Source organism: Scardinius erythrophthalmus, assembly GCF_964197995.2.
Source record: "Scardinius erythrophthalmus genome assembly, chromosome: 4".
In the NCBI taxonomy this organism is placed as follows: domain Eukaryota; kingdom Metazoa; phylum Chordata; class Actinopteri; order Cypriniformes; family Leuciscidae; genus Scardinius; species Scardinius erythrophthalmus.
In genome coordinates, this window is record NC_138224.1 from 10,470,716 (window position 1) to 10,492,561 (window position 21,846).

The window sequence follows — 21,846 nt, forward strand, 5'->3', positions numbered from 1 at the left end:
AAGGGAAGCAGCTAAAGGCTTACCAGAAGGTCCTTTGGAGATAATAAAGATCTCACTGTGACATTTCTGACAGCAGAGCCACTTCAAATCTATACCTCAACTTAAAGTAAATGCCAGTTGTATCTATGTAACAAAAAAGTAATTCGGGTTTGGAACAAGATTTGCTTTTTTTACCGAGCTATTCCTTTAAACGGTTACAAAATCACCAAGCAATATAACTAGGCAACAAGGTAGGGTGATATATTGAATAGTCAAATACCTTCATAAAAACTTTGATTAATTCACTGTGAATGAACATGTGCATTAACAGGTTTGACCCAAAAGTGAGTAGCATTAGCAGGCCATCTGATCTCGATATCTTGGCTCCTTGTAAAATTAAACTTTTATGTTCAATGTTCATTTTTTGACTGTCAGTAATCTTTCTAAAGTACTATTCATTTATTTATGTGTAAAACCCTAACCTTTAAGAAACACTGTGCATATCACGATTTTAAAGTGTTTTTAACTCCCCATTAAGTACTCTAAAAAGCGTGTCATTATACTAATTTCCCGATCTATCCTTGTCTTGTGATTTGCAAACATCACACTGAAAAGACATCTCTGATTTAAACTACAGCAAAAAAAAAAAAAAATGCAGTTGGTAGGATTGATTCATTTTCTGTGATTCATTTGAAGTGGTCCTTTTCAATTAATAAATTCATTAATTTGATTCAACAATTCAAGTCAATTAATCAAAAATGTAAATGAAATCCATGCTGGCATTTTTTCTTAAAATGAAAAAAGCCTTAAAATGTTCATATATATATATATATATATATATATATACACATGTACATGTACATATATGTATAACTAATATTAATATACTGAATTATATGGTCATTTATGAACATATATGATACATATCTGTATTATGTACGTAAGGGATTCATAATGCTGCCATGTTTTCTCTTATCTTGTCCTTTTTCTGTCCTTACCGTATCTGGTTGAAACCATATTACATTAGAATGGGTTAATCAGTCAGGTCTTAATAACTTATTCTTTATCTTGATCCTGGCCAAAATACGTTCGCATTAGAAGTCTTTGCTGATGTCTTCTGACCTTGCATGGGGATTTTTAGTGTAAATGTGTGTCCGTGTGGAGTGTGTAGTTGCAGAGGCTCAGAGGTACCTGAGTTGTCCTCGTCCTTGCGGATCTTGAGTTTAACCAGGTCTTCGCACTGCTGCAGGATTTGAACAGCGTCCTCCATGGAGCAGTTGTCCAGACGGATGTTGTCTATTGCCAGAAGCTTATCCCCCAGCTCCAGGGTGCCCGTTCTTTGAAGGAGTACACGGAAAAACCGTTACAAGCTTTTTGCAGAAGCACAAATTTCCATTTCGTCTTGCAATATTTTGAAGGAAAGGTTATTTTCTCCCTCATGCAGACATTTACACTCATTTCGTTGTAGTCTGAGCTCACATTCTGCAAGAAAACACATCCATTATTCAGTGGATTGACCATGGTACACAGCAAAGAGCTTCCAGAGGCGCTGAGATAGATCTGAAGCCCCAAAAAAAAAAAAAAAAAAAAAAAAAAAACCTTACTTTTATCGTGTTGGTCATAATTGTGTCGTTCCATATTCAGATTAGACATTGAGATGTAATCCTGCCTGAATTCACAATTATTCCACCACTTCTTCATATTAAATGGCTCACTTATTTTTAGGCCCTTTTAATAGAGCTGAAATGGAGGAGAGCAAAATGTGAAAGATTGCAAGAGCCAAGGCCATCTAACATAGACGTCTCAACAGAAAGACGAACCTGTATTTAACCACTACACTGTGTACACAGAGATTCATAACCCAATTCTCTCTCCTCCTCGCATAATTATCAGGTAAACATATGTTCTATTATGTAAAAGTAGGGGAAATTAGAGTATATGTGCTGAAAGAGCCTTAATTACTATGTATACAGCATCCCCCAACAACCCTAACTATTACCATGGAGAATTTATAATTTTTTCAGCTTTGTTAGCCTTAAAAAGTTAGAAATGAAAGTTGTGAAAGGAAAGTATACTACCATTCAAAAGTTTGAGGTCAGTTAGACTTATTTTCAAAGAAACGAATAATTAACTATTTCAACAATGCTTTAAAAGCATGACATTTATGTTCCAAAACATTTCAATTTTTATTAAAACCTGTTCTTTTGAAATTTATTCATCAAAGAATCCTGAAAAAAAGCATTACAGTTTCCAATAAAATAAAGCAGCACAACACTTTTCAACATTAATATTAATTATAAATGTTTATTAAACAGAAAATCTGCATATTTTAATGATTTACCAAGATTTCATGTGACACTGAATACTACTAATGGCTGCTGGAAATTCATTAATAAATTACTTAATATATTAACAATAAAAACAGTTTTTTTTACAATTTTACTATTGTTCCATTTTTGAGCAATTAAATGCTGCCTTGGTGAACATAAGACACTTTTAAATTAATTAAAATCCCAAACTCTTTAAAAGTACCATATCTCGAGCTATGAGTGAAAAGGTATTTTAAAGAGAATGAATCTGAGCTAGTCAAATTGCGATTAGATTTTACTGCGAACAGGCCCGTATAGACCTCACAATCAACAACAGTGCAGTCAAACAGCACTCTACACCTTTCCACAGGGCAACCGCTGAGATTTATGTAAATACGGAGGGTTACGTGACGCGTTCTCCAAGCCGCACTCGACTGTAGCCTGGAGAAAATGAGCATTTATATTCATAAGAATGCTTTGGCAAGTCGATGCAGATAGCATACGCTCCATGCTCAATTCTGTGTGCAGATGTCATTATATTAGCCGTTTGGGTCTAGTTGGAGAACAGTATTTAAGGCATGGATGAAGAGCTGATTTGGATGAGAGTTCAGAAATACAGTGCTGACTTGTGCCAAAATGAATTTTCAGCATCATTACTCCAGTCTTCGGTGTCACGTGATCCTTCTTCATATAATGCTGATTTGGTGATGAACACTTTTTATTTGAAAGAGAATTATTTTCTTCCCAAAACGTTTAAACTGGGTTTGCTGGGTCAAACTGTTTGATGATGGGCATTATGTTTCGGAGCATGTTATATCGAGTGAAACATTTCGCACTTGGATATAAAATGTATATCCAATGTAAATCCATCTATTATGTATTTTTTATTTAATAAAGCAAAGCTTGTCATGCTGGTGGGTGTAAGTGTGCTGAAGGCTGTATATATGAGTTGTTTTGCATGAGATTAGCATTTTTCTATACATTTGAAAAGAGATGCGGTGCAAGACAATAGCGTGAGGTGGTACCTGTGCGCGACGCTGCCTTTCTTTATGTCAGAGATGATGAGCGAATCTCCGGGCTTCCTACTGGAAGGAGCTGTGAAGAGAGAAGAGAACAATCAAACTTGTTTAACAGCACAACATCACTCATTTTCTGTAGGCAACACTGCTGATTATTTCTTAGTCATTCTTAGATTATAACTTAACATTTTTAAAAGTACAGCACTTTAAGAGGTTCTGTCTTGCTGACAAAAGTGTCTTTAAAATTGGTGAGAGTAAATCTGATAAGAGCTTTGTATCGACTTGGTTGGTGGAGAACTAGTTGCTTTCGGTAGCATAAACACAGTAGTTGTCAGTCCAGTCTAGTCAGAACTGATGGTTTTTGTTGTCGATTTTGCATTTTTCCAGCTTGGAGATTGACATGATGACACTGCAAAAGATGCCACTCCAAACTGATTGACAATCGAGATGCATATTTTCAACAGAGCCGTGTGGATGGCAGTCTTTCAGCAAATAATAGTGCATATATAAAAATGATATTTAAACCAGCCTAAGATGGTTTGCTTGGCTTAGTGGGGTTAAAACCCCTCTAAAACCAGCCAACAGACCAAACCGGACAAGCCCAGCATATAAGCGTAGGCTTTGTTTTAAGTTGCTTTTTTTCCAGCAGGAAAGTCTAGGACGGTGGTTCTCAACCTTTTTACCTTTAAAGCCACTCACCGTCCAAAATAATTAAATAATTTACCCATTTTGTGATTTCAGACATTTTAGAATATGTGTAAAAATATAAATGGGCCTAAAAATGCTGCCAGCTCTCTAGGATTTGGAACAGAGCCATTATGTCAGTATGAAATAGAAAATAGACCTTTTTAGCAGCTCTAGTCACATTCTGGTGTATTAAGGGGACAGATGTGAGTGCATAATCACATGTCATATGGTCCCTAGCCTGCCAGGAGCATCTGGAGGTGTGATATCAAACTTCTAGAGTGACGCGCCAGAGCATTTTACTCTCAGTCAGAGCTCAGGGTTATTCATGTTCGCTTAGTGCGTCACTGGCAGACTGGAAGGTTGTGTCTTTTTCAGTTCGAATAAGAAAAAAAAAAACTCCTTTGTTAATCCTGCTCACTTTTCAACCTAATATGCATCCCAGATGGTGGCGCAGCTTAATCATAATCAGTTCTGATGCTCTGTGTAGCCTGTCAGTGATCGTCCTATGCTGCCTTATGGGGGTCTGTTCTTTGTCTACGCATTGAGATGCCGAGCACGTGTCTGTGTCCGACAGACAGTCCCAGAGGTTTTCTTTGCCGGGACAACCCTGCAATAAGACAAGCTCCAATTGACAGAAAAGCTTGATTACTTGAGAGGTTTCACAAGGTAATATGATGGATTATTTGATTTCATTTTGAAAAATGGGTGGGGATTCCCCTCTCAGGTGACACTTAGGTGGGGATTATTTAAATTTGGGGGCATTTTTTTAATTTTGCACTCTAAGGATTTCTTTTCTTTTAACAATGGGGTCATTTTGTTGCACATGAGTTTACACACAGCACAAGAAAGCTAGATTTAAACCTTGAATTGAATTTACAAAATAAACAAGAACAAATAGTCTGATGCCTTTTTCTATCTGTAATGGATTTATTCAGCTAATATGAAATTAGAGCTTTCCACTTTCAAATTACAAAAACAAGTCGAAGAGGTTTGCAGTTGAAAGAGAACATTCATTTCAGGATGATTCAACTGAGAAAGGTCAAAGATTCAGTCTCGATGGTACAGGCTACAGCACTAGCGGTCTAAAAGAGGAAAGAAATTGCTTTAAGGATGTCAATCAGAGCGAGCTAGATTTGAACAAGCTATCTGAGAGCAAATTGTCAGTGTCAGCAATGCAGGTGCTGAGATGTAGCCTATCTGACAATTCAATTTCCAAATGTTAGTGAGTTCTCGAACCAAAGAAATAATCATGTTTTCTGCTCAGCTCAAAGAGTGCACATGTCCGCTGGCCTTAAAGGCACCTCACCATATGCTGCATTACAGTTACAGCGGTGTGATGTCACCTTCAGATGGTGCACATCAAAGCACAGCCTTTCAACTCGGTGAAGCTCTGATGAATTTTATAGCAAGTATCCAGAGCAAAAAACAGAGGAATGACTACTTACATAAACAGGCACTCTTGATAGTAAATCAAGCAGCAAGATGATTCTCATTTGACAGGCAAGCTACATTATGACATTCAGAACAGACGAGCACAGCAATCTCCTGCCTGCTTCCTGGTTGGCGGCAACATTGTTGCCATTGGTCGCTGATTTGTCATAGTTTCCCCCTATGACTTGCACTGCTATTTGGCCTAACCATGATAAATAGCATGGCCCATTCGCAGTCTCTGCACCTCGCCTGCTTATATTGGTCTGGCCAGGTGAATGTCAATCTTTACACAAGCTTAGGGTCAAACTAGGACAACTACAGTACATGTAGTAAACTTTTGCTATGAGGTTGATCTGATCCAATTTATACAGGAAAACTACTATGGTGATCTTCAAAAGCATTTCTTATGAATTAACCTTGCTGTTTTAGTCAACATAAATCTTTTTTGGTTTGTTCATTCAAATCAAATCTGCAGTCTAAGCAGCCAAAAAACTTGTAAAATATGGTGTTTACCATCTCACTTCATAAATGTATGAAATCTGACTAAAATCTATTTTTTATGGATTTCATAATTTTTTTTCCCCCTGCTATTCAGGATGTGACTCGCATTTAAAATCATACATAGTATATATCAAATTAAAACAAACTCAGATTAGTGTACAGAGTATATAATTTCATATTCCAGTCCACAGCAGATGAGACGCCACTAGGAGAATAAGACACGGTAATCTTTAAGGAGAAGTAAACAAGACTTCTATAAATGTGTCCCACTATGGCTTTATTAGTACCTGTGAAATACAGGCCCTACAGAGGCACAGAGCAGAAAGCCATTAAACTGCTCAGAAAGGCCACGAGAGCTCCGCAAAGCCCATATACATAAATCGACATGTGGATAGGACACCCTACATCTCTCTCTCTCTCATTCTCATTCCATAAAAGTTGACTTTCTCAGACATCCTGCACGCCCTGAGCCAAATGGAGGCATAATTGAGCAGATTTTCTTTGCAAAGGTGAATAAATAAAAACAAACGTTCCTTTTTGGATGAACTATTATGTTAACTGAATGGAGATTTTGAGAAGATGCAGAGGAATGGGAACCATTAAAAAAAAACTTTTTTTAATGATCTGAAAAGCAGTTACAGCGGTACTTTAGCACTGGTAAAATAGTTCGTCGGGTTCATTAAGGAAGTTCAGACAGCTGTAAAAACCCACAAAAGAAGCTTTACTGGGAACCATTTGCTTTGGACTGTGTATATATTCATAGCCAATCCTGGGAGAATTTGCCCCATCAAATTAGCAACAAATGTGAGGACTACACACAACTTGTATACCAGCAACGAAATAAATACTTATTTAAAAAGCATGGAGGATGACGGGCAAAATTGCTTTGGAGGTAAACGACCCCACAGATGCAGAGAGAAGCAATTACTGCTAGGTTGTTGCATAGGGGTCCAGCAATGTATTTCACAAAAAACGTTGGCTAATAACAGAAAGTTTGTATCATATTGCTGTGATGGGGAAAACAGTCAATGTGACAAAACCGAGCTGGGATGAGGTGATGAATCACTCTCGCTTGACAGTGCGGGGGGGCATTGATGAAGCAGCTGGCAAAGGCTTCGAGCGTTCGACGCGTGGGGTTTACGAACGGAGCACTGCAGAGCCCCTGACTGCAGGCACAAAACAGATTGAATTCACAGGCAGATCCGTCTATAAACACCTTTCCAAAAAAACAGGTTATTTAAACGAATGACACAACAGGAGAGAAAATACAGTATCTTTTGTGGAAAGAGGGAATAGTTTGGCATTCATTTCCATTAAAAGACAGCACTATTAATGGGCTTTTGGGAGATGATGGTTCAAAAAGTATAATATCCCACAATCCAATGTGTGTTCAGCAAATGGTTTCCAAAATACAAACGTCTGATGGTAAAAAAAATGGCAATTTTCTCCATTTCTAGTGAAAAATAAGAATTTGTCACAAAATATCATCTTGGTTATCCCTAAAGCCTAAAGAAACTTGAATTCATTGTAGATCTTTAGATGTGACATTATGGAAGACCTTCATACACAAAAACACATCACACACATCACACAATACAATGAAACTGCCTTCTGGATGCAGCCACTGTGACCTACAGTCTGTTCCTAGCAATTAAATTTACAATTGCAATAAATGAGAGGTAATATATAATTATGTGCTTGTCATGCAGAACCTCAAAAAATCATATAAATAACCCTCTGAGCAAGAAAGGATTTTTTCCCAGTACCCTAATAAGCAACAGCTACATTTTCCCCCAGTAACCCAATAATAAGTCACCCAGTTGTGTCTCTTCAATATCCTTGAAACTGAAACAAGGGTCAAATGTCACATATTTTTATCTCCGTGATATAGGGAGTGAAGGAAGTGAAAGTCTTCTAAATGTGTGGCCTAGATAATGCACATAAAAACACTGAAGAGGCAAATAAGAGTGCAGTTAAAGCTTCAAATGGGAATGTGGGTAATTATACGTTGTTTTTTTTAACAATATAGTTTCTCACTGTATACTTTCTTATTTGGCAGATGCAGATGTGGGAATCAAACCTTGCGTTTTTCAAATTATTTATCCCATGTATGATCAATAAATACAACTTACACCTTGAGCACAGACAACCATTATTATGCATAGAAGAACTGAGAGAAGAATACGCACAGCTGATGGTGATCCCCAGCTCCACACCTGGCTTCTTTGGTAGCTTCACATGGAAGGTTCCACTGCTTGGGATGACCGATTCTGGATGAGACAAGGACAGAAATACAAAAAAGCTCAATATTTAGATGCAGGTCTATCCATATAATCATTCTCAAGTTTGATTAAGTCTGGATTCATAGACCATTTTGAAACTGAAATGTGGAAATTCAGGTGAAGGACCAAACCAACACTTGTAAAAGGGATAGTTCACTTGAAAATTATATATATATATATATATATGTCATCATTTAGTCACCCTCATGTTGTTCCCAACCTGCATGATTATAATTATTTTTTTCAGTGGGATGCAAAATTAGATGTTTAGTGGAATGTCCAAGCTGCTTTTTTCTTTTTATTGGTCCCCATAGCTTTTACCTTCTTTGATTTACATGCAAGAAAGAAAGTAGAGTAAATGCTAGCAGAACATTCATTTTTGGGTGAACTCTCTTTAAAGTGACTTGTAGACAGCTGTTAAAAATTCAGTCTTTCTCTCAGGCAGCGATGTAGATGATCTTTTCTGACAGAAGCCCAGAATCCTAAGTCTGGAAGACTGAAATCTCCATAAAATATGTCCTCCTCTGGGCAGTGAGTCAGACTCAAAAAGAATGACAGAAGTGTGAAAGCATCAAAAGAAAGAAAACAGACTGCACTCCAGCGACCCTCCATTACACATAAAGGCCTCTGCTCTTGAAATGATCATGCAGTAATTCAAGCCAACTCATTTCTTCCAAATCAACAAAAGAGTCTTTCAAAAACGCTTGGCCTGAACTATAAAAAAGAACGTACAAGCAAAAACACTATCAAGTCGTTGCAGCACATCCTTTCAAAAGCAGATTTTATTGTTCTGTGGTAAAATATTTACATTTTATTGGGTTGCAAGGATACGGAGCCCGGGAAGTCACCTGTGGGAGAAAAAAAAAACAATCCGTGGCGACGGTTTTGCAATCCGTCCGCTCAGTTTATAAACCATACTCACGAATTCTCAAACTGTTCCCTCGGTTTAACAAATCGTGCCCATGGATTAGTAAACAGTACCCACGAGTTTCTAATCCGCGCTCTCAGATTTGTAAACCGTGCCTTCAGTTTTTGCAATCTGTACCCACAAATTCACAATCCGTTCCCACGGGTTTGTAATCTGTACTCACGGATTTGTGGCTCATTCTCATTTTAGAAGAACACATTGTTAACGAATCTTATTGTATATTGTTTTATTGTGTAATAAGTGGAATATATCAAATTGTCTTAACTGCATCTGCATGCTTAAAGTGATTCTCAATTGTAGCGGGTATGGGTGGAATATAGCCTACTATTTAATAGGCCTATGAATGACGTGCATCAAAATCTTTTGTTTATTTGTGATAATCTTAGCACTTTATTATTATTTTCTAACCTGTATTATGACTGATATTTGACGAATTGGTTTGTTCCTTTTTTGTAAGTTTTGGACAAAAGCGTCTTCTAAATATGTAGCCTAAAATGTAATAATAATAATAATTATTATAATAATAATTATTATTATTATTTGAGTTATAAATGAACTATAAACGAGTTCACTTAGTAATACAGTAATATGTTTGTCATCAAATAATTTATCAATGCTTTATTATTATGGGCTATAACCTAACCTTTTACAGTTTTGGATAAAATAGGCCTACATTTTTTGCATAATTTTTGTTAAAAAATAAAACATTCATAAATTATTTTATGATAAACATATTACTGTCTTAAGTGAACTCATTTATAGTTATTAACTCAAATAATAATAATTATTATTATTATTATTATTACATTTTAGGCTGCATATTTAGAAGACGCTTTTGTCCAAAACTTACAAAAAAAATGAACAAAGCAATTCGTCAAATATCAGTCATAATACAGGTTAGAAAATAATAATAAAGTGCTAAGATTATCACAAATAAACAAAAGATTTTGATGCACGTCATTCATAGGCATATAGGCTATATTCCACCCCATACCCGCTAAAATTGAGAATCACTTTAAGCATGCAGACGCAGTTAAGACAATTTGATGTATTCCCCTTAATATTCAATAAAACAATATACAATAAGATTCGTTAACAACGTGTTCTTCTAAAATGAGAGAGAGCCACAAATCCGTGAGTACAGATTACAAACCCGTGGGAACGGATTGCGAAAGCGTGGGGCACGGTTTATGAATTTGTGGGTACAGATTGCAAAAACTGAAGGCACGGTTTACAAATCTAAGAGCGCGGATTAGAAACTCGTGGGTACGGTTTATTAATCCGTGGGCACGATTTATTAAACCGAGGGAACAGTTTGAGAATTTGTGAGTATGGTTTATAAACTGAGTGGACGGATTGTAAAACCGTCGCCACGGATTGTTTTTTTTTTCCCACAGGTGACTTCCCGGGCTCCGTACTACGAAGATTTAAATTCATTGTCACAGAATGTAAATGAGTGGTTCGTGCAAATTAGGGTACGTTCATGGCTTGTAATAAAAGTTTGGGGAAGGTAAGATTTCGGTTAGAAGTCTCTTACCTTCACCAAGGCTGCATTTATTTGACCAAAAATACAGTAAATACAGTATTTTGTGAAATATCAAATTCAAAATAAATAATTCAAAATAGGTTTTTCTATTTTAATATGTTCTAAAATGTACTTTATTCCTGTGATGGCAAAGCTGAATTTTCAGCAGCCATTACTCCAGTCTTCAGTGTCTCATGATCCTTCAGAAATCATTATAATATTTGGATTTGATGCTCGACAAACATTTATTAATATAATATTATCAAACTTATTATTATCAAACAGTTTCAGCAGCTTAAAACCATTTTTTCCCCAGGATAATTTGATGAATAAAGGGGAGCATTTATTTGAAATAGAAATATTTTGCAATATTATAAATGTATTTACTGTCACTTTTGATCAATGTATCCGTGTGCAGAATCAAAACTCTAGAAGTATTCTATTATTAATTCTATCAAGGTTAAGCAGTGTCATTGGCTTGTTAAGCCCTTCCTATGTACAGTATAAGCCCTGTGTTTTCATTCTTTCTTTGCAAAGTCTTGTTTGCAAACACTGCATTTCTGAGCGCTACTTCTGGTTTCATTGTCATGGTCTTGACCGGTTTCCCTGGATTTCCCTGTTTTCCTATCCCTTGGACTTTTGTCATTATCTGGGTGGTTTGCTCTGTGCAACTTCTGTGTGTTACTTTATGCAACGTCTGTCAGTAAGGGCTTAAATGCGGTTTAATCAAACTTTAATCTTTATTCTTTATTTATTAACGTTATTTAAGGTCAAACCACCTTATGCCTCTTTTATGGATTACGATTATGGATTACACTCAATAAAGCTTGCGTTTTGATCTTCAACCCAAGTCTCGGGGCAGTACATAAGAATAAAGTTAGTGAACTTTGATTAAACAGCATTTAAGCCCTTACTGACAGAAGTTGCATAAAGTCAGATTAGAGCTTAACAGAAACTTACTCATTTTTGTGAGCTATACGCATATTGTTAAAGGACAGTAGGCGGTCTATGCTAGTGCCTTAAGGCTGAAACTACACTTGAAGTCATCACATACACAGTTAAAAGATTTCTGATTAACTTCTGATTCTTTCTTAATTAAGAAACGAATTAAATATCATACCAAATTACACAAGACAAAACACTAGGATGGCAAGCTAATTACAGCACGTCTTAAGGACTACAGGCGTTCGATGAGACCCGTACTGTGATAACACTGCCAAAGCACAGCACGAGATGGAAAAATGAGAGAATGCATTTCGGATTTTCTGTCTGGAAACAGTAGCTATTAAATCATGGGCCACTTGTCTAGCAGCGCTAATCATTTATATACATCAAATAGACGGCAGATGGTTTGGCTCCCAGAATAATGGCATAACTTTAAAGGAACACACTAGGATGCACGCGGGCTATGCCCAGATGGATCCTTCCTCCCCAAACAGGTTTGGAATTGATGAATTGTGTCCCCACCTGCTACGTCAAACTCAATCTCCAGCGTGACTTTGCTGGTGATGCTGGAGTCCCTCAGCAGCTGATTGGTCTCTTCCAGTGTGCTGTCCTCAGTGGGAATGCCGTTTATTGACAGGATGCGGTCACCGATCTGCAGGATGCCGCACCTGTGCACAGAGAGCAGATTTAGCACACCATTCCTCTTACACTGGCCAACAGACTAGCTGTGCTGAATGCATAAAATACTAAATAATGGACTGCTTGCAGAGGGAGACAAAATAGGTAATGGTACCCAGGCAATGTCTCGCACAGACCAACCAACCATTTATATTATGCCAGCTGGCACCGTTAAATAGACATTATTGAGTTGATGTGACATTTTAGGCAAAAATACAAACGTCCTCTTAGCTACTGCCTCAAGGTTAGAGTAAAGAACTTTTTAATAGCTGAGGGAACCAAAAAAAAAAAAAACTTTTTTGAATTCCAAAATGACTTATGAGCTAAACAGAAGCAGTATTGCTTATGAATTCACTGCTAAAAATGTCAGTAAAGCTAGTCATCATGAATCATATGCTGTATTGCAGATGCTGGTATCCAGAGTGGGCTGTGTGTGTGTGTGTGTGTGTGTGTGTGTGTGTGTATGTGTGGACATGTTTTTCTACACCGGTGGGGACTTAAACCTGAATGCACACAGACTCATGGGGACTCGTGTCACCGTGGGGACCTAAATTGAGGTCCCCATGGGTACAAAAGCTTATAAATCATACAGAATTAGTTTTTTTGAAAATGTAAAAATGCAGAATGTCTCCTGTGATGGGTAGGTTTAGGGATAGGGGCAGTGTAAGGGGATAGAATATACAGTTTGTACAGTATAAAAACCATTACGTCTATGGAGAGTCCTCACAAAGATAGTGCATGTGTGTGTGTGTGTGTGTGTGTGTGTGTGTGTGTGTGTGTGTGTGTGTGTGTGTGTGTTTGTTTTCACCTGGAGGATTACACCTTTAGAGTGTTTGCTCATTTGCAGTGCAGTGTGATAAGAATTGTAAAATCTGATGTTAATCAGATGTGTGAACACATTAATAATTAAAACATGATGCATGATGATAAACTCTTTAACAGACATCGTGGACATGCATTTTTGAAGCTATATAAGGTGAAATTTCTTTTTTAAACTATTATTATTTTTTGCAATGATAGCAGTATTCATCTGGCTCAAAAAACAAAACAGGATGATGGCATTAAACAGCATAGAATACTAAATCAGATAATAATAATAAACATTTTTTATACAGTAACTAACATAATCCATTGACAACTAATATAATATTATTTAGTAAATTATTGTAACATACATTGTAGTATTTTTTATAACGATGCAAAACGTTTTTTAGAAGAGTAAATTGATTCAATTAAGAGATGCACATACAGTACAATGAAATGCAACAAATAGCACTGTTGTGCTTGTTTAATAGCTTGTTACTGGAAAAAGCTACATTAATGTAAAAACTTGAGTTGTTTTCACAGAAGAAAGATGTTAAGTTGACAGCATCGCTACTTTTGTTCCCCAACGCCGGTAGATCTTTATCAAATCCCCAACATTAGGAGGTTTATGTCCATCACTGCAATTACAACTTCAACTGGCAGCGAGAGGTCATTTCTGTTGCTTAGGTCAGTAATTACAGTGAAGTTTTAATGTAAATCCCCATCAGTCAACGCGCAAGTTCATTTGGATGCCAGCTGAGGCTCTGGTGCTCAGGTAATTATAGTTAAGTGCTTTGCTCTATCACGTAACGGTGTAGTCAATCACAGCCCAAGCAGACTGGAAATCAGATCGTCATGGCCAGGCAGTTATATATCATGTGAGATCATCGCATTATATCATCGATGGAGATGTGGCTCTGCGGAGGACAAGTTATAAGCTGCGAGAACAGCGCAGTGATGTAATAACTGTGGGCTTTGGGATGTGTTCAGATAATCAAAATTAGATTCGAGATTAAATATTCAAGATTCCCAAAGGGAAGTTTCACAGTTCTCTGATAACGCAAACAATTAGACTGCACCGAGCGCTGCGATCTGTGGAAGGGTTTCTGGAATATTAAAAAGAGTTTTAACTAGGTCAAATGAGGCACTGGAGATTAATATAAGTCGTGTTCGGTGATCTTACCGCTCTGCCGGGCTGTCGGGGTCTATGTAAGCGATGAGCGGTGGAGAGGACAGGGTTTCTGTGGCAAAGACTCCTCCTTGGAGCTGGATCCCAAAGCCCATGATGGAGTCGCTAATGAGGGTCACCTCTGTTGTTTCTGTGTGGACCACCTGCCCAGCCAGTCCTACGGTACTGGAAGCCAGAGACACTACAGGAATGAAAAACATAGGACAACAGGGTCACAAATACTGTAGCAAGAAAAGTTCCTCACGATAACCTATAAAATGGATTTTTACTCTAATTGGAGCTCAAAACGACTTGCCCTATTCATTTTTTCTATATAAGAGCAGCTTGAACCTCCTGCTAAACTTCTTTGGCGATCAATGTCAGGACAAGAAAATAAAGACAGGTTTGGTAAATGAAAACAATCCGGTAACACTTTAGTCAAGGGTCCAATTCTCACTATTAGCTAGTTGCTTATTAGTACACATATTACTAGGATATTGGCTGTTTATTGCTTATAAAGCACATATTAATGCCTTATTCTGCACGACCATATTCTACATCCCTTAATCCTACCCAATATCGAACTACCTTACTAACTATTAATAAGCAGTATTAATTGGGAGTTTGAGGCAAAAGTCATAGTTAATAGTTAGTTAATAGTGAGAAATGAAGCCTAATCTGAAGTGTGACCAACAATCCTTTTAAAGGTTTCAAATGACTGTTGTGTGCATCTCAGAGCAGCTTTCCCCAGAATTAAATGTTGTGAGCCCCTGAGTCTTTGCAGTGACTGATCTGGATCTGTGCCCTCACTGCAGATAAGAATTCAATGTGTGGGCTAGTATCTATGGGCCAGCTAGGTGCGCTTTGAAATAAGAAAAGGCACTTTGATATAGAGCTAGTGTATTATTATGTATTATATCGCAAATCAGACCACTGGGATTATAGGCAACTCTTTCTTTAGATGGTATGAATTATGAGGTTGAAAGAACTTCTTATATTACAATTCTGGGTCTGAAATGACTATATTATGCAGTTCTTAAATATAGGGTTGTCACTATACCAAAATTTTGAGATTTTAATACCACCTCAAAAACTAATATGCTACTGTACATTGTTATTATAAAAATGCACTAGTATTATTTCTGACTGCTACCGCTCAGTTATATTTTTTAATTATTTATACAATGATTATAGTCTTTATTAATATTTAAAATTAGCTTTTATTTTAATGTTCAAGTTTTAGTCACAAAAAATAAATCCTAAAAATAATATATTTAAAAAAAAATTCATAAGACCATTAAAAAGCATACCATTATAATATGCAGTATAAAAATGGATATTCATTTTGATATTTGCTAGCGTTTTTAAAAATTAAAAACTTTAGTGCTAGATTACAGTAAAGACAATTTAAATGTACAAAATGGGATAAATAAGCATAGATAAATATGAAACTCAACTGTTCATGAGTTTGAATCTAGTCTATTTCTATTAGACACAGAAACAAGTCTGTGAAAAAAGATAGGCCTTGTTGTTTTCACTGCACTGATTGAGATACATTATACCAGCTTACTGAAAAGCAGACAGGCACATAAGCATAACCAATGTGATTTACACACTGCGCTTCGCTCCATTTACAATTGTCTATATCAATAAAGTCTCATGGGAAACATCTCAATTGCAAAGCCACATATTCGAACTGGGCTGCAAAAAGAACCAATTTTTCCAACGTTTATGGACAACAACATTTGGAGATCTTTTTTTACTCTGCGTGCTTTCAAAGAGACGAGTGAAAATGCGCCCTGACACACGAGCGCCCTTCACACCCTTGACTGACCAAGCTTGAACTGTCATCTCAAGCACCAGGGAGCACAGACGGTAGTCAGGAGGTCTCTTTCCCCATAGACACATACAGAAATCTGCCTCCAGGTTATCGACCGGGCTCGCCGCATTCTTAAAGAGCCTGTTATACTCTCCAGATCGCTCTAGTGTGACTTCAAGAGTGAGTCTATCCGAGATTGATGGCCCTGCTCACAGGCTAGATTTACCGCACCAGACACCTTTATTGTTTTAAATGCGGTGACCTTTCCTTTTTTATTGGGAGTGAGGGATGAGAGAGGGAGGTTAAGGTGACGCAGATGAAGATAGGACGCCTCTTGGATGCTGAAACGCTTTTAGGGACGGGTCTGCGGTGAACATCGATCAACGATCGTTCGGGATTCTTTCTGTCTGAAGCACTGAAAGTGATACTGACTGGTCTTTTCGGGAATTGCTCAGGGGCCGCAGACTGCGAATTGACCCGACAAGGCTTTGTGCGCTGCGGAGTCTTGCTTTTGCGAGGCGATTCGGTTAAGTGGCGTCTTTGATTTGTGGTAGACTTCAAAAGCTCTGACAGACAAGCAAGCACCTGAGGGGTCATCGTCTACACATCTTAAAGAATTGCCAGCTGACTAACTCTCTCTAGCTCGTTCGCTTCCTCCTCTTCCTCTTCCTTCCTGCTAGAAATCTTCATTTGTGCTTCCCACAGACCAATGAGTCAGCTGTAACTTGAAATCTTCAGAATGAGTCAGTTCTGAACTTCTCTGAAACATCTTTTGGGTTCTGGAACATTTTTTATTTAACAGAGAACTTTGGAGGCTTTTTAATTGGAAAACGCACCTTTGATCCCAAGGCCCTTGACTTGCGTCATCAAAAATATATTAATGCAAATTAATTATTTAAAAATCATACAATGTGATTTTATGGATTTTTGTTTTAGATTCCGTCTCTCACAGTTGAAGTGCACCTATGATAAAAATTACAGACCTCTACATGCTTTGTAAGTAGGAAAACCTGCAAAATCGGCAGTGTATCAAATACTTACAGTTCTCCCCACTGTGTGTATAAATATCAATAGGAAATGCATAAGGAATGGATAGGAAATGACCCCCTTTACAATTTGGGATAATGTTTTTTTTTTTTTGCTGAACCATATGAAGGGAAAAAATACATTAAGGTGAGTAAATAATAATTAATGTCATTTTTGGGGGTTAACTACGTTACGTATCTACGGGTTAAGGTGTATGCCGTAGCCTGAAGATACCAGGAGCCTTCATGTCCTCAACACTGTCCTTTAATGTAATTATATTTTCCTCTAGCAGAACATATTAACTGACAACTGCATGACCATCATAAACGAGGACTGTAGGCATTAGACAACAATTAAATTATGCTAATATTCTCCTGGTGAGAAGACACGGTGCTAGTTCGGTCACAGTACATTAAACGCAGACTGGTTTGTTCCGGACCACAGAAACACAGAGGGGAATGTTAAAATTAGCTTGACACCATCTCCAACAGGGGTAAACAAGATTTAGAAAAGACATCAGTGAAAGCTTTTTACAGTTACCTCAGCAGGAGAAGAGGAGATATGGTGCGTGTGGACAAGACAGATAGTTTCACCTCACATTCACTGCTTCATTGACTGCGTCTGATCTTGCAGTAGACACTTTCCACAACAAATTCTTAAAAAAAAAAAAATTCCATGGAATTTGTCCCTATAATGCTTTACAAAAAGTAACAGGACACTAAACTGTGCCTGTATAAAGCGCACTTGAAAATGGCACTGCCTTCTGTGTTCTCGCTCGGTGTGAGATGGGTTGGCATCACATCCAGAGACGTGTCATTGCTGTCTGATGGGTGACTTTGCAGCATGTATCTCCCTCCATCGCTCCACTCTCTCCCTTTCAGAAGTGTCTGGGAGCTTTATTCTGTCCCTGTGAGCCAGTGACAGTAAAGGCCTCAGGAGGGACTTTTAACAAACCAATGCTACTTTGTATGCTAGAAGAGGTCACTCATGCAAAGGCTGGAAATGCTGAGTCAGCGGCACTACATGCAGTGGACCCGTCCTCACTCATTTGCCTTTGCGCTATAGGCTGTCAGAACATATCTTGGGCAATTGGGCTTCTTGAAATGACTGCCTGTGCAGAGCTCTACGGACAGTGAAATCATGGTGCTATGCAAATAGGACTCATTTGGAGCATCAATGAAGTTAATCAAGCTTTAATTAAGCTTTCAATTTGGGCCAGTGAGGCAATGAACAGTTTGCTGCCCTTTGAGCTTCACAGCAGTGGGTTGAAACAAGGTGATTGCTGACAAGCTGCTAAAGTTCATTAGCGTTTCTTGGGCAATTATCAATCTATATTTGATACAAATTCAAGCATTTCAGCAAGTAGTATTTATTCCTATTTTTGATTGAGTCATTTTTTTTATTTTCCAGTTTTAGTAATTTTGTGATATCATTTTTATAAATTGTTTAACTCTTTCCCCGCCATTGAAGGAAATTCCGTCATTTATGAGACAATGCTTCCCTGCTATTGACGGAATTTTCCAGCTTTCTGTGTTTTCACATAGGGGGCGCTATTACGCATGTTCTGAAAGAGTACTGAATCTCCTGATCAAAACACATGCGAAGAAGATGCAGAAACAAGTGATATCATTTGTAATATTTGCATATGTAAAATAATGCAATTATCAACATTAAACAGCATATAAATCAAAACTGCCTAATGTTACTGAATGAAATGTCGACCCAGGACGAGGTATAGGACTGTGTAAGCATTAGGGGTGTTGATGGACTCGACCCACTCTATCTATGGTTTGGATCATTGTTCTGAATCTGATCTAGATGTAGTCTTTGACAAAATCGTGATTTCCTCAGCTTTTTGCTCAATATTTTGCTTTTTTATAAAACTTACCCACATTCAAGTGTTGATAAAAAAGACTTCATGAAGCAAGAATAAAACAGGTTTTTGTTTAAAAGCAGATGCTCTGTTCTTTTGATATATTGCATGTTCATAATTCACACAACAAAATATTCTGGGGGCCATCATTTTTGCTAAAATAGTAAAAAACGCTGGGGTGGCCGGCAACATAAAAAAAATAAAAGTGGCCGGGGAAAGAGTTTAAACAAGTTATAGTTTATATAATATTTATATATTCTTTTATTTCAGCTTCATTTCAATTACCAAAAACTATTTTTAATAGTTTTACTTTTCATTTCTCAATAACAACAGTGGTCCAAAGTTTTGACTGGTTGTGTAATACTTGAACCTGGTTATTTCATTAAGCCGACCTACCAGCCTGGCCAAGCTGGTGTATAGTTGGGTGAACAGCTGGTTTCCCAACCTGACCATCTGAAAAATACTCTTCTAAAATTAGCAGACCAGTCTGACCAGGATAGGAGACCAACTAAGACCAGCACACCAGCTTAGACTGGACTAAGAGGTTTTTAAACAGAGAAGCAACTGCATTATCCTCCGTGTTCCTTTTTATCTAGGAATATTTTCCATTATGATATAATATACTCTGGTGTGCTCCTCTGATTAAGCATTTTTCATGTTCCTCAGTAAAATAAAAGCTGAGCAAAGACTCAATACAACTATTACAGACCCATTATGGAATAATTTTTCTAAACAGAGTCTATGAGGGGCCATGCACATGCTCATGGCAGTAAAACTGAAAATAAATGTGTGTAATAGAGGAGATGCTCTGTTTCTGTGCGGCAGGTATATTAGCCAAACACAAGCGTCAGGCAGTGCATTAGGAAAAACTATTACAAGTGATGTTCAGAAAAAGTGCAGCTAAGTAAATTAAACACTTCAAAGTCAGATTAAAACAGGGTGAAGTTTTTTGCCATTTTGAAATACCATCTCATATCCCAGTTTAATGAGACATCTAAGCAAGCCATTTGTAGGGGGACTTCGCATCTGTGGTGCTATCAAACAATGCTGTTGTTTGAGCAACGTGAAATGTCAACTTCTAGCACAGCCGGTGTTGGCATGATTTCAGAGCGGGACAACCTGTTTGACCAAACCATGGAAGAATGGTATAATTGTTTCCAATCAGGTTTCCAAAGCACACCTACTTGAAATGAAAGGCACATTAATGTCATAATTTACCCAAAAATGAAAATTCTGCCATCATTTACTCACCCTCAAGTTGTTATAAACCTGTATGAAATTCTTTCCTTTGCTGAACACAAAAGACGACATATTGAAGATCATCATTTTTGAGTTAACTATGCCTTTAAGAGTGTTTTGGAAACCTGCTTGAAAACAATCATTATTATTGCAATTCCATTTTCATTTTGAGTTTTAGTCATGTTGTTGTTTGCTTTTTTCATTTGTATATAGCTTTATTTTTTTAGCTTTAGTAATTTTTCAGTACTTGAACTTAAACTTATAAATAAACAACAAAAATGAAAAATGTTCCTTCGGCAACTAACTGAAATTTTATTTCAGCCTTATTCCTATTACCAAAAATTCAGTTAACAACAACAACACTTGGTGCAACTAGAGAGGCAGAAATACTGATTCCCATTGGACTGAATCTGAAAACTGATGATGTCAGCAGCATGACCTCATCCTGCATCTCAATCATCACTTTCACATCTACGTTCTCTACAGTTAATAACCAAGCGGCTACAAATGCAACGAAAAACAGAAACTCACAATGAAGTCAGCTACTGAAAGTTACCACGAACGAGGTCAGTGTCATGGGCAGCTGATTAACCATTTTCCAGTCCCAGCGTTTGTTTATTGGTCTTGTTGACAAAGCCCGCAGATAACACACCACATGGTATGAAAGCGTGGTCGGGTAATTACCCGCGGCAGAGGACGCGACGCTGCTCGGTTGAAGGATATGAAATATCTTTCAGGATCTAATTACTGGGTAGCCAGAGGTGTAATTTCCCTCTTTCACTTGCCGGCTTCAGATATGGGAAGAGAATGTTGATTGTATTCACTTCAGGTACGTTCGATCACACACACTGATCTTATTCAGATTCAGATTCAGAGCCCAGTCGCGAGAGGGAAGGATGGGAAGCATGTGCAACTCGTCTGAATGTACAGATAAAGACAGACTATCATAGCGGAGACAGGAAGAATAATAGACGTATGGCTCTTCTTTAATACCGAGCGACCTCATTGCATTTATGTTGGAGTTTTATTGCTTTCGTCGCTTTCAGTGGCTTGACCAAGCTTCTCTCTCGCACACTTGCATGCGCTTAGCATAATGAGGCAGTTATAAAGGTTCATTTCTGAGTTACTGTAGGCGGTATATTCAACCTCCTGACTTATGTTTCGCACAAAGAATGGCATAGGCAGCTATACAAATGCGAAACCTAATATCAAAGTCAAGACAAGTCCCTGGCCAGAGCCTGCGTGGAGGTGCTGATACATTACAGAAGTTTCACAGGAAATCAATAACCAAGCCTTTTTCTGTTTACTTCAGCCATTCTGATAAAAAAACAAAAGGGTTTAAAGAATGAATCAAAGTGGAATTGAGCAAGGACCACCGATAAATCTTTTGTTTTATGTATGATTTTATACTCTCCACATCTAATTATCAAATTTAAGCTGCGATTCACTGGAAAAAAGTTGCTTTGGGTCAGACTTCTTTTTGAATAAATTGTTGAACCAGACTGATAAAACCAAATAATTCATTCTCAAATTGATTCGGCTCTCCGGTGATCCGGTTGCAGCAAATAACTGCTCACTGGAGGTAAGGATTGAATCAACTCAATCTGTTCTTCACAAAACTGTAAAATGCTTC

General features: G+C 37.6%; 1 protein-coding gene across 8 annotated transcripts in view; it reads right to left on the reverse strand.

The window, feature by feature from the left end:
• grip1 (glutamate receptor interacting protein 1) overlaps window positions 1-21,846 on the reverse strand; it is a 240,579-nt gene that overhangs the window by 17,902 nt on the left and 200,831 nt on the right. For all 8 annotated transcript variants that reach the window (XM_081364006.1, XM_081364004.1, XM_081364005.1 and 5 more), the window contains exons 12-16: window positions 14,272-14,458; window positions 12,129-12,274; window positions 8,116-8,196; window positions 3,314-3,383; window positions 1,171-1,316 (exon numbers count right to left, since the gene is read on the reverse strand). In XM_081364006.1, the coding sequence (XP_081220132.1) occupies window positions 1,171-1,316; window positions 3,314-3,383; window positions 8,116-8,196; window positions 12,129-12,274; window positions 14,272-14,458 (630 nt within the window). The remainder of the gene's footprint in view (window positions 1-1,170; window positions 1,317-3,313; window positions 3,384-8,115; window positions 8,197-12,128; window positions 12,275-14,271; window positions 14,459-21,846) is intronic.